The 13,926-nt window shown below is 40.5% G+C and overlaps 1 protein-coding gene across 1 annotated transcript in view; it reads right to left on the reverse strand.

The window, feature by feature from the left end:
- CDH7 (cadherin 7) overlaps nt 1-6,178 on the reverse strand; it is a 105,421-nt gene extending 99,243 nt beyond the window's left edge. Inside the window, exon 1 of the mRNA XM_090285072.1 lies at nt 5,877-6,178. Within this exon, the coding sequence (XP_090141198.1) occupies nt 5,877-6,086 (210 nt within the window). The 5' untranslated portion in view covers nt 6,087-6,178. The remainder of the gene's footprint in view (nt 1-5,876) is intronic.
- Between the last annotated feature and the right edge of the window lie 7,748 nt (nt 6,179-13,926).

A 13,926-nucleotide genomic window follows, 5' to 3' on the forward strand; every position in this document is an offset into this window, starting at 1 on the left:
ACTGTGACTTTTATGAGGAAGAAGAGTCTGTTTTCTCTAAACTCTCCCATCTAGCACAACACCTATCACAGAGGAGGTACTTGGTAAGTACTGAAAGGAGAAAGGAGACAAGGGGTGGACGTGAACATGAAGAAAGAGAACTGGCAGGACACAGTGTCACGTATTGCTGTACAGACCACTGTTTCTCTCCCATGATCACAATCACGCTGACAGATAATCCATGTAAATCATACAAGAATCATGAGGATCAGGATGAAATCTCTCGCAATATCGTAGTTATCTATCCACGCCTGAGCCAGCAAAGGCTCAGTGACTGTCCTGCTGTTTGTCTCACTCTGTCATTTATCTTGGCGAGTTCCAGAGACAGCTGGGGATTCTGGGGCTCCGTATCAATGATCACGGCACATGCATCTTGTCAAGCGATTACAGTCTCCTTCCCCTAGAAACGTAGTAAAAGTACACCTTGTGTAGATTTATTTTCATCTTGCTTTCTCATTCCCAAATGGGTGACAGGTACACATAAACACAAATAGGAGTTAAAGAAGATAGCATTTTTAAATGATTTTAATCAACACAGATAATCAGAAAATTTAGAGCCAATGTAGATGATCTAGTTTGAATGTAATTAGTTTTATAAACATAAGCACCTCTCCATCAACTTTCAGTTATGCAGGCCCTCTTGATAAAGCCTTCGGTAATGGCAACCTTCATTTCTAACCTAGGACACCTCTGAAGAGAAAACGAATTAATGGTAGGTTTCTGCCACTCAGTGGCAAAATCCGATGTATTTTATTTTTGTTATGATTGAAAAGAAACAAAACGAAAACCAAATTGTTGACCTTCTGTGCAGAAAATGCATTTAATACTTGACAGCTACGTAGAGTATTATAAAAGCTAAGAATAACAGCCAAGTATTTCTAAGCATCTGAACTCACTCACTTCCCACAGTGCTGATGCATTCCCCGAATTCCCTCAAAAGCCACTACGAGTTTCACGTTTCTGTCACAAAGGAACAAGATGAGACTAGGGTCTCCACAATTCACTCTGGTTATAAGGATATTATGAAAACGGGTTTTCTACACATCCATAGGAAAAACTGTTTCTGCTTTTTTCTATGATGGGAGCCAACTTCAGGTAATCTATAGATTGAGAGGACACTCCTGTTGGTTTTTCCCTCCAAAATCCATAAAATGCAAGTTTCACCAAGACGCATATGCTCTTCCTGAACTAATAAATGTTTGGGATTCCTTCTTTTCTTTTTGGGCATCGACTATAAATCTGCCCGATTATGGAATCTAATTCCTACCTCCATGTTTTCATACGAGACCACCGTTTCCTTTCTGGAACCCCAAGCCTCGCGGGAGGCATCAGCAGACAGACTGTCTTGGTGGGAGCGCGTGCGAAGGTGCACTCCAACGCACCAGAAAGGCTCCCCCGCACTCGGTGCGCCCTGAAAGCCGAGTGAACCCCACACTGAATTTCCCCACGTTCGAGTTTGGCTGGGGTAATGGAATACATTCTCCCTGAATGAGGAAGGAAGACAGGGGAGTAGCAGGAAGGACAAGAGTGATGTTAATAGCGGAAGGCGCAGGCTGTGGAAGAGGGACGGAGCACGCATTTCGGGGACAGTAATGGCCGGCAGCGCAGCGATCACCTGGCAGCCCATTATGGTTAGGAGCGACGGAAAACGCTTACTACCTGCAGCAGAGGCTGGGTGGTTTTGTAGACAGATTTTTCTGTCAGACGGCTGGGGGACGTTACGTGAGAAATGCCAAGGTGAAGAAAAGACAGTGTGATTCCATGAGCTGGCTGTGATTACCAGCAGCGCCTGGGTACCAACGGGCTGATGCAGCCACAGGCAGACATTCTCCCTGTGAAAGGACAGGGACGTAGGCATGATGGTAGGTAAGAGACACTCTTAGGGAAAAGGCACTTATATTCCTTAATTAAAACAGAACGTCATGCAGCACGCGTATAGGTAATAATACCGTGCTGTGTATTTGAAAGTTGCTAAGAGAGTAGATCTTAAACGTGTTCATCACAAGAAAAAAGAAAAAAAATCTGTAACTATGTATGGTGATAGATGCTAACTCGATTTGTTGTGGTGATCATTTTGCAATATATACAAATACTCAATCATTATGTTGTACACCTAAAACTAATATAATGTTAGACATCAATAAAACCTCAATTAAAAAAAAAACAAAACACTCCATCGGAATAATAACAATTATTCCCTTAATCAATACCTTTGGAGTCAGCAGTTTATCAACTTGTATCACAAGAAAATAGTGGGATGCTAATGATAAAGGTCAGATTCTAACCCAGCCCACAAGTCTATGCCTTGGGGATCCCCTGGAAAATGTTCTAGAAGCACTCTTGGCCCCTCCAATAAACTGCTCTACTTTAGGGCTTATGTTAAATAAACCCAGCAAGTTGGCTAAAATAATAAGGTCACAAGTCATCTTGGGACTTTATTATACTCAATGTCTTAATAACCAAATTTTAATTATTTATTTAATTGGCTACCAGCCATTACCATGGTCTCCAAATTCATTTCCCATTTGAAATCCCTGTGTTTAAGCATTGAATCATTCACCCACTAACTATATTTGGCCAGAGTCTAATAATACACTACTATAAAGACATGATGTATTTCTAAGCATATACAACATAGACCATTCCTCTAATTCACTGAAGTACATTTAAATACTACTTAGTTCATAAAATAATGCCTACTTTTGTCTGAAGGATCACAGATGTAACATTTGAGACATAATGCAATAAATTATCCATAATTCAGTTAATTTATTAGTATGCAGTGAAAGAGATAAATAGAATGTCAAAATTATTGAATGCATGTTCTATATATTTTTATCTCACTTTCAGTATGAGACTCAAATTCTAGACATCATTATTTCCATTTTAGAGATGAGGATGCACTTGTTCAAAGTTATACAACTGGTAGCAAGTGGCAGATGCAGCAATAAAACTGAAGACAATTTGACACACACTGTACTTAACTGCTACATGATCGAATTAAGCTATCAAGGTTATCCAGGTCATCATTTATATTTTCCAAACTACTTAAGTAGCCATATTTTGTCAGAAAGACTCAACATGGCCATCTAACCAGAATAGGTTAAATATATGTCTATGAAAAGTAAGAGGTGGCTTCCTTCTTTCCTTCCCATGATGACCTGCTTATCTATTCATCCACATTTCCATCTCTAATTTTCAGTTCTGTTTGTCCTATAAAAACTTCTGGTCATAGGCATTACCTCTCTCAACTTAGAAAGGAGAAAATATATCTATTCTACATACACAAGGGAATGTATCCGAGTCAAAGTTGTTCTCATACCTCTGCTTATTCAAACTACCCGCCTAAAAAGTATCATTTTGTCATCATCTGCATACGGTCCAAAGCACTCAAGTTCTCTGCCACCTGTCCCCAAACAAATATATATTGTCCCTTTCATCTGTCTCTCTTGTCTATAAATTCTCTCTCCATCTCAAATTATTTTATGGCCTTTGAAAAAATACTTTGATCATTTAAGAGTTTTTATTTAACCACTTGCATCCTAAACATTTTATTGTGAGCATCAGTATGGGACCCCCAACATGCACCCCACAGGGCGTAAACATAAACTTGTTTCCCATCCCATCCCATCTGCCAAGCAACTGTCTCCAATGAATTGAGAGGGAAGCACAGAGTATTTCTTGTGCTAATCAAGGAACCCCACAATTTCTTAGAAAAACAATAACAACATTGCCCAGTAGGTTCATACGCATTTGAAATATAAGTAACCTTAGGTATATGCCTGTTCATAATTTTAAATTCATTTATAGGAATTATTTAGGTAGAAACTTCTAAATTATCATGTGAAGACTGTGAAATTTAAAAGAGGAGTATTTTCAAAATTTTTAATTATGTTTACTTCAAAATGTCAACCTCACTCAGGCAACCCCATTCAAAGCCAAATGAATGAGAACAGTTTAGTTGTCCTTAAAAAATTTTACATTCTCACAAAAGTATGATTTCACCGAATAGCTACTAATTATTTCTGAATCAGCTGAATATTATAAACCTGCCCATTGAAAAAAGTTTGACGAACTGTTAAATGTTCATTAAATATGAATGAAATTAAGAGCTAGAGTCTTAGTCAATAACAATGCATAATGGTGATTACTCTCATTTTGTTTACAAGAAAACAAATAAGAGAAATTGAGAAATGGAGCACATGTACACTATATAAGATGGTACTCTTAAAAAAGTAGAATGGCCCTGGCTGCTGTGGCTCAGTGGACTGAGCATCGGCCTGAGAACCAAGTGTCACTGGTTTGATTCCCAGTCAGGGCACGTGCCTAGGTTGCACGTCAGGTCCCCAGTTGGGGGTGCGTGAGAGACAACCACACATTGATGTTTCTTTCCCTCTCTCTCTCCTTTCCCCTCTCTCTAAAAACAAATAAGTAAAAAATAAAAATAAATATATATATATTAAATAAATAAAAAATGAAAAACTTTTTTTAAAAAAATAGAATGGCTATGAAAAGTATATATGTACACAAAACACGTGTGTGTTCATATATCTTTAGTCAGTGCAGAAACATGCTATGTTTGGCCAAAAAATAAAAATAAAAATCCTAATCCACATGCGAAGAAATCTTGAAGTTACTCAAATTATTTTCTTTACAATTAATGTCTGTCATCATTACTTGTAAAATATAGAGGCATTCAATGAAGACAGTAAATATAATACAGATTACCTTGACTTATGCAGAGCCTCATCAATTAAAAATAGGTTTTTCACCCCTAAGCTGTTTTCGAATGAAAACATAACCCATGAAGTAAATAAACAGCAAAGAGTCTTCCTTGATCACTCCGAATTGAAAACTGACTCATCGGTAACTTCATCAGCTCTTTCAGGAATAAACACATAAAACTGACAATGTGAAAACTAAAAACGCAGAGGTATAGATTTCTTGTCAAGTGCAGTTCATTTAGAAAACATTCACCAGTGCTCATCACCCAAATCAGAAATGTTAAGAAATCTCTGCAAATATGAAAACATCAAACCTGCAACACAGTAGGGACTCAAACCATCAAAGGGCCGTGTTAGGGGAAAGGTCACGCTCTCCTAGGTGCCCTTCAGTTCAGAAGGTTCTCACATGGAAACCCTGCCCAAGGAGACAGACAGAAGATAACTGCAAAAAAGAAAGCTCGGTTTGGCTACCACTTGGCCACCAAACAAATGCACCACAAACAGCCCACCACTGGCCTAATATTCCTTCTACCTGACTTCCGTTCCCATTTATTTGTAACCAAAAGACCATTTTAAAAAGCGAAAATTTAAAAATCCATCAAAACCAGACCACTGCTAGGAAAAGTCGGTTGAACTCACAATTTCAAGACAATAGACTTGGTAACCTCACTTGGCGGCCTTTAAACTGCACGTATCAGGAAAGGCTACAGAAGGGTCAAGTTAGTACGGGCATCATCGACACATTATCACCCAAAAAGAGGCTAAAAAAGTCAACTGGCTACAAAAACCCACGACTCTTGCTTTAATTAGTGAAGATTCTTGCTCTGATTTTAGAAATACTGGGTGTGCCACGATCGAGGACCACGAGGCCTCTGGAGAAGCCCCGCCTGTTTCCAGGACTGGGGCGTGGCTCCCTAGGGTATGGCCTCACTGTTTGAATGACACTTGTCCTCCAAGTTCAGCGTGGCCAGCCGAGGCCGAGGCCTTCAGACACTAGATCACAGGGGTGAGAGCCGCGCGCTTTCCAGCCCCAAAGCCAGAAGGAGCGCGTGCGCAGCCAAGCACAGGCGCTCCCAGCGACCGTTGGTGACTTCGGAAGGCCGCGCGCCCTACCTTTCCCACGTAGAGGGGGTCTGACCCCATGTACTCCTCCAGCACAAAGAACTGGTTCCACACCCAGCTACGTTTGGTCCGGGGCCTCCCGGCCTGGAAATAGGGCTTCGATCCGGACCTCGACAGTTCCGCTTGACTCATCCCAGAGAAGCACAGGAAGAGGGCGATGAGCTGCAGAAAGTGGCAGAACTCCACTTTGCCCAACTTCATCTTTTTTTTTTCTTTCTTTTTCCTGTGTAAGAAGAAAACCTTGGCAACAGGAAAGGCACAGTTCCAGTTGGCCTGGCAGCTCTTGCCTCCGGCAGGGTGTCAGCTGGGAGTCCACAGATAACAATTTGTCGAGTGTCAGACTGGAGGAGGTCACCGCTGCTGAACAGCCTTCGCCAAGGAATGGTGGACGAGGTTCCTAGTGGGACAAAGAGAAGCACTGGGGTCAGAGACTGCGGCGCGCAACTTTGAACTTTCATTTACTAACTCCACGCTGTATTCCCAAGATGTCGTTATTGGTATAAGCACTAAAATCAAAATTATACACAGAGACGGAAACTTGCAGTCACTCTTGCCCTGTCTGTAAGTCGTGGAAATTCTGCTGATGCAAAATTATTCTCATTCCATAAAGCAACCTGAAAAGGTTGCTTCTTCTAGGGCATTCTATCTGAGCATATGGTTTACTGAGCACAAATGGAGCAACACCAGTTAAAAAAATCATCTTAATGCTAGCCTTCACTTATGTAATTTTTTATCTCGCAGGCAGTCTCATGCGTTGGTATTAGAATATGAAAGCAAAGCAGCTCAAGGCCGGGATTTAAGCGAATGGGAAGGACACGTGCTGGTTTAAATCTCTCCCGTGAAACTGGAGAGAGAGAGAAAGAAGTCTGAGGTGATTCAGTGCCGGCTGATGGAGTCTGAGTCACAGAACACCAGCTGTTTTGATGTGTTCTGATTTGACTGTGATTAGCTGAAAAGCTCAGTCATGTCCACTGCCCACTCCTTCCAATGTATCATCATGGGGGCTGTGTAGCAGGGTAGGGGATGCTATTTCAGTGCAGTGATTCGCGACTCCACAGATACTTACTGGACATCTCCCAGTATGGCTCATTCTTAAGAAGCCCTTCCCCCCAGACCCATTAATGGGACTGAATTATATGGCCCCTCAGAGGGGTGAGGAGACTCATCTATATCCATGAGCCCCACTCATTGCTGGCAGGTACCCACGAGGTGCTGTAGCAACAGCATAGAAAAAAACAAAGCTTTTATCCCATCCCATTCTAAGGTCTACTTATTTTAGTTACAGAATTCTGATTATGCAAGAGAGATAAAATCTGTTACAAAACCAACTTCCAAACGTACCCCAAAACACGGAGGAATGAGAATGTATGAAAAACTGCGCATTTAAATCACTACGCTGCACTTTGGTTTATAAATTCATTTGACTAACTATAAATAAATCAACAATTGGATGGTTGAGGTGAAGGATTAACATTTTGCTTATGTTTTTTTGAGAGAGGAGAAAAATACTGTTTTAAGAACAGCTTAAAGCAACAGCTCCTTATCAAGGCAGAAAACGCACTACCGTTATAAGCATTTCCATCTGCCTGCCTGTCTTTCCCGTAACAGGAGTGTCTGTTAACGAGACAATCTCTGACAGTCAAACTGCTTATAGAAAGTGCCGCGTTAAGTAGAAGGAAGGTGAAAGTTATTAAATATGTTGGAATAGCGAGTAGCCCACACAAATGGAAGAAATAGGTTGCACTAATTTTGAACTCGACTCAAGCAAGTATATTTGTGTTAAAATATCTCTATAAAGTTCTGAAATCCCAGAGGACATTGCGAAATAACCCAGCCACCTGCAAAATGGTCAGCTACTGTATGCCGAGAAACACCAGAACAAGTAAACCATGACGGGGGCACTGAGCACATCTCCCCAAGTCCCTATCTCCCATCTAAGGAGCAACAAGGAAATTGGTCTATTTGGAGATCACTGTGGAAGGTCTAGTTACCCTTGACTAAGAATCATAAACAAGAAGTGCCTTGAGGTCAGGTATTGATATCCCAATGCAGGCCCCTCAGTGAGGTTGAAAGTTCATTGTGGGAAAGTCTGAGCTAACTAACCCCCCTGAGACGGGCTACCTGTAGGTAAAGAAGGTACATAGGTGCTGGAACGAGGCAATGGCGCACTAGGGCATGGGATGGTCTATGATGAGCCAGGAATCAGTCAGGAGCTCAGGGTGAATGGCCTTCAATAGCAACAGTTCTCAGCATGGTGAGCACTGCAGTTGTGTGGCCTTCCTTGTGCTAGTGGCCACCAAGGTTCCTGGGGATAAAGAGGGTTGGGTTCACCTCCTGGTGACAGGCCTGAGACTAGCATGGGAAACCTGAGGCCTTAGAACATTTCCAGTTTCAGCCATCTCCTTCCTCAAGAGAGAATGAATTTTTTTTCATAAAAACAAAGACATAAATATGTTGATCCCTGAGACAAAAAATTTTTTAATGTGATATAGCTAAATTATACTATTTGGACTACTTTATGGATTAAGTGAACTTGATAACATTGTTTCAGTATGAAAATGTACCCAACTTCTAAAACACTAAGTAGCGAATGAACTTCAGATATTCAAAATTCAGGGAGTTATTATGACTAGACACTCATCATGACTGGGAAATACATCAGATAAAGACAAAGTCTGAGTCTTCATGTCTTAGCTATATAATCTTGGACAGGTCATTTACATTCTAAGAAGGTAAGTGGCAGAGATGGACCCTCGAGTTTCCCGCTTATAAAAGAACAGTAGAAATGGCACCTACTTCATAGTGGGATTAAATAAGCTGATCATGAAAAGTTCAGGAGATGTCTGGCATGTCGGGAAGCACTAAGAATATAGCTGTTGGGATTATTATGATCACAGCGGTATCTTTTAATTTGATGCTAGTTCTATTAACATTAGTTTGTGAAGTGATGTTTGTCTTCATTCTAACGCTACCTCCGGTGAAATGTTTTACGCGACTCTTGCACCGCATGCAAACTGTCTTAAGAATTCTGGTCAGTGCCAGAGGACTATGTGAATCATGAACCCAAAAAATCTAGGCAGATACAAACAATGCCACCAAAATCCTTGTTCCTAAAAGAATATAATGGGAAAGCAATTTCCTAAAAGAATGTTCTCTGTACGCTTTATAAGTCCAAGACTGGTATCAGAATTGGAGAAATTTGTCTCAGTTCACTCTGGATGTTCACTGATAAGGAAGGACACTAACATAATCTGGACCAGAGAGAGGAACACTGGGGTCTTTGTCCTTCAGCCTCCACTTTCTGTGGGACCTTGGATTCCTCCGAGAGTTCACTTTCAACATTGCAAAGGAGGGAGCTGAACTCAATTATCTTTGAAGTCTGTTTTTTACAGGTCTTACTTTTACGCTTTTGACAATTATATAGAATTGATTTTGTTGGCTATTTTAAGCTATAAGAAAGTGTGCCTTGTTACTAATTAAAGATAAAGGGTGGAGAGATTTAAGTAAGTCACAGCAATGTGAAAGAAGCATTTACCTCCATTTACCTGTGGCCCTCAAACATAAGGAACCACAACTTGAACTTGAGATTTCCTATTACAGAACCCTCCAAACAGACTCCCAATCTTCCCACAGATGTGAACACATATAAAGGTACCACAATAATATGTTTTACAAATAAATGAACACACAATCAATGCCAATTGTTGCATTTTTTACAGTGGGTTAAATATCACCTCACGAATCTGAGCCCCCAAGCAAACACCTACACCTTTCATCTTTGACTTGGTATCATTCATCTTCTCCCTTTCTTCTGCCTCCTCCCCTATCCTATGTGGTCACCAACAAGGGGCAAGTCACAGAAACGAGTCAAGTCCTCTGCACCCAAGCTGTCTTGCGTGTCCTCTGGTCTTCAGTGGGAAAGCTTAGGAAAGTGACCCTCCGCTGTCCAGGTCTGGAGAGCTGACCTGGTCACTATTGCTAGCTCAGGAAAAAAAGACAGTGCAGGGAAATGACTCATGGCACACAGTTCAGGTAACTTCTACAGATCTGTGACTGCTTCTGGGCAGTTACAGTCGGGGAGCATTACAACTCTGAGGAGGAAATCAGGAACAAGTTGTATCTGAGGAGAGAAGAGCAGGATAGCAACCAACCACAGGTGTTTGAAAGAGCGCTGGCCATGGCTACAGGTCTAACAAGTAATCTAAAATAAAAATCATCTGAGTATAATTTAGAATGCATTGTTTTCGCCCTGATGTGTTCAAGCTAAAGCTTGTATTTTTTCACTTATAACACTTAATGTTTTCCAAACCAAAATAATACATGAAACTCATAAGTAATACTGTGATCAGCACAAGACACCTTAATCTAGAGAATACAAAATGAAATCTCAAAATAGAAAATATTAAATGATTGAAGTAAAAAGGAAAAAAAAATATGGTAAGAATCAGTCAAGCAGTATTTACTAAATTAAAATCAGTTATTTGACCTGAAATCATTATATCATGCTCCTCTTGTTTCAATTATTTTTGTTCAACTAAGTGGTAACAATTATTTCCAAGAAGACAGTTTATTATCATGTAACCCTAATAGCAAATATTATTTCACTAAAATGAATTCATTATTACAAAATTTTCTTAGATTCTCTGCTCAACTTAACTCTGTGCAACCACTTTTAAAATCAAACCAAATCACTATCATTCACTTAATCAAAGGTTTTGTTCATGCCTAAAACCAATGACTAAAAATTCCTTAATAACAAAAAATTTATTTAAGAATCAGCATACCCATTGTTAGTTAGTAAAACCACAAATCTTCCAGACCTGTTCCATCTCAATTAAAGGCAACAGGCTAAAAACATGACAAGCAGCATAAAATATATCACATTTAGCCACTCAAGTTCATATGTAACCAGAAGGGTGGCATGTGTAAACACATGCCTAATTGCCAGCTAATTTAGATATACCGAACTGCTTTTTCTAAGGGTACCCAGTGCTCTATGCCTTCTAGAAATAAGTTAGCCATAAAATATGACGATCAGTTGTATTAAAATAAAATGTATTCCTATTTCATCTCTCGTGGCACTTAAACCCGACTCTGTTGTCGTAGTCCAGTATAAATAACCAATGAGTTATCTCAGTTAGAGCTTTTATACCATCACAGTTTCTCTAAATTATGGCCAAGGAACAGCTGCTAGTGCTTCTGTGTCTGAAGTCAGCATCAGAAGTGGGTCTTGTGAAACTGTTTTTGAAATATACTTGGTGTGTATTTCAGCACTAACACAGTTTATTATCTTTTGCTGGTACTGACTTAGGGAAGCTGTAGCTCTCTTTTAAAAATGAGTAAAATTCGCAATTAGATGGATCATGATAGCCCTCAAATAAATTCAATAATTCAGATTTTCTAGGAAAAACAATGATGAAAATCATATTTGAGGACCATCAGTGTGCCTGACAGAACATAATCCATGAGAATAAAATATATCCATAATGGACGACTGTCAAACATCTCCAAATCTAACTGATTATTTGCTGGCTGATCAATAAAACATAATAGTACAAGACATCACAGTTGTAACAAAAACAAAACGGGGGGAAATCTTGCTGTTGGCCTGCTGGGAGGAAACTGTCATTTCCAAGACTGCTTTAAAGGAGGACTACGTTTTGGCAAGCAACATGTTTTTAGTGAATCCTTATGAAGGGTGAACAATATGCATGCTTAAAAGTAGGCATGACACCACTTCCCAGCAGCGGTTAGAGGGCACCACAGAGATACACCGTTGCTTTCAGGACAACTTCCATTTGCTAGTTCTTGTGTGTAGTCAGGGAAATGAAGCCCCTTCTTTTTTGGACATTCCTTAGGTATTAAATGCTATTATTTAACGTCGATGACAAGACTGTCTTCCTGATTCAACCCACGTCCCCTTTAAAGACCCCCCACGTGCCATTGCTTTCCCCAGGACAGTTGCCACCTGTCACCACTGACGTCCTGACTGTGATTTATCTCTGTCCGTGAAGCTAGAGCACTGTCTTGTAACAAGGATAGTTAATATCTGTTCATTGTTGCTTTTACTTATGGTTCACGTAGCTCCCCTGAATATGCGTCTGTTTGGGGGAATGCAAAGAGGGGGAAAGATCTGTTGTCAGGTCCTCCCATGGGGGAGTGAGCAGACAGCCACGACCACACAGAGGGAAAGTAGCCCAGGACAGGGGGTGTTGTGAGATCTGTGGCCATGCTATTTCCAGCCACCATCCATGGGCCGAGTTACCAAGGGCAGTTCCCGTGGGATAAAGATGTCACTTCAGAACTGTCTCTTGGTTCTCCTGAGGTTTCATGTCAGAGAAAAACCACAAAGAAGTCCCCAAATGCAAAGCTCCCCATGACTGAAGACCCCTCAAGTGGGAGCACCTCAGAAGAATAACACAGATGAACCAGAACAGACGTTAAAAACACCCAAGTTCTTTACTAAGGACAAACCAAATCTACAGCATCCTAGTGAGGTGCCAAAGGTCACACAGCCAGTCACTGATGGGACCAAGCATGACTGGATACAACGGATGCTTTACAGTGTCTGTTAAATATTTCTCATTCTGAAAACGAAGTGTTTTTTAATTTATTATCTTTGGAATTTATCATCTTCTCCAAAAGCCAAAAAAAGCAGAGTTGAGCTCACTGAAATTGTTCTATGACCGTGAGTTTGAATTTTCAAAGTCAGAAATCATCAGGATTTCGATCCAGGAGGGTCAGGAAGGCAGGATAAGAAGAGGGTGAAAGGGTCTATTGTTTAGGGTTGTATGTCTGCATCTGACAATGAGGACAGGAAAAAAAGGGGGCAAGTAGTGCCCCACTTTACAACGCCCCCCCAAAGAGTGATCAAAAGAGGACTTTCTACTACACTGTGACACTATAGTAATAAATGATTTCCACTGAAATCTGAACAATGGCCCATGGAATGTTTTAGAAGGAGGGTACCGACCTGAGAAAATATCTTAGAATATAAGAGTGTATATGTACAATTATTTGGTTATTGCTGAAAATCTTATACTTTCAGATACTATCTTCCCCTATCCATTATAATCATTCTATATGATTATACATCTAGCTACATCTGCAGCTTCTATTATAGATATGTACTACCATTTAAATTGTTTCATCTGTATCCCATTAAAAGTTTAGCATTAACTTCAGTAATTTCAATAGTATGAAGCAGCTCTCTTCTTTTGTGCGTAAAAGATGTGTGCATGTGTGTGTGTGTGTGTGTGTGTATTTATATTTTAATTAGTGAAGCTGGGGCTCTCCGTGATATGTTACTTCTCACATAAAGAAACTGTGATCCAATCCATTAGCTCTCTGGATCAGATAACATTACAGCCACAGACCACAACCTCCTACCATGAACTGGCCTAAACGTTCAGGCAGGGGCCCTGGCGATGAATCACACAGCCTGGCGTGTGCCTGGCATTATCGGCCATGGTATGAAAACTTCTGTAAGTGGATCAGAGAGTCAGTTTCCACTAGGCACACATAACCTGTGTGGCAGGTGAAAGGAGTGAAAAAGAAAGAGGAAAAGTAGTTTACAGTTATCTACTGATCGAAGCAGCCTAGGGAATTAAAAGGAAACCAAAGTGACAAAGCATAGCCCTTCTGAGCTATTTACATAATAATAACAAAGTGGCAAAATCATATTTCAGGGGTTTTCCCTTATACTTTTACAACATATCTTAGCTGTATCAACTTTAATTTTTAATTTACCCTTGCACTTACATTGAGGCAGGTATGATTTATGTGACTTCAATAAAAGGCACCATGCTTCAGTAAACACTCTGTCAAACAGCCAAAAAGAAATTCTACCAGAATGAAAGCCTATAGTATATAAGCCGAAATGAATGCACAGACAGATGTCCGCAGACTCATTTGCACTGATCACTTGCCAGTGAGGATTCCCGCAGAGGACCAGGGGCACTTCCGTAGGCCGGGGTATCTTTCTGCAGAACCAACACATTCCCAGAGGAGGCACTCGAGTACTGCTGGTTACAGCCAGATC

This window comes from Furipterus horrens, unplaced genomic scaffold (assembly GCF_987537825.1).
Source record: "Furipterus horrens unplaced genomic scaffold, mFurHor1.1.pri manual_scaffold_8, whole genome shotgun sequence".
Lineage (NCBI taxonomy): Eukaryota > Metazoa > Chordata > Mammalia > Chiroptera > Furipteridae > Furipterus > Furipterus horrens.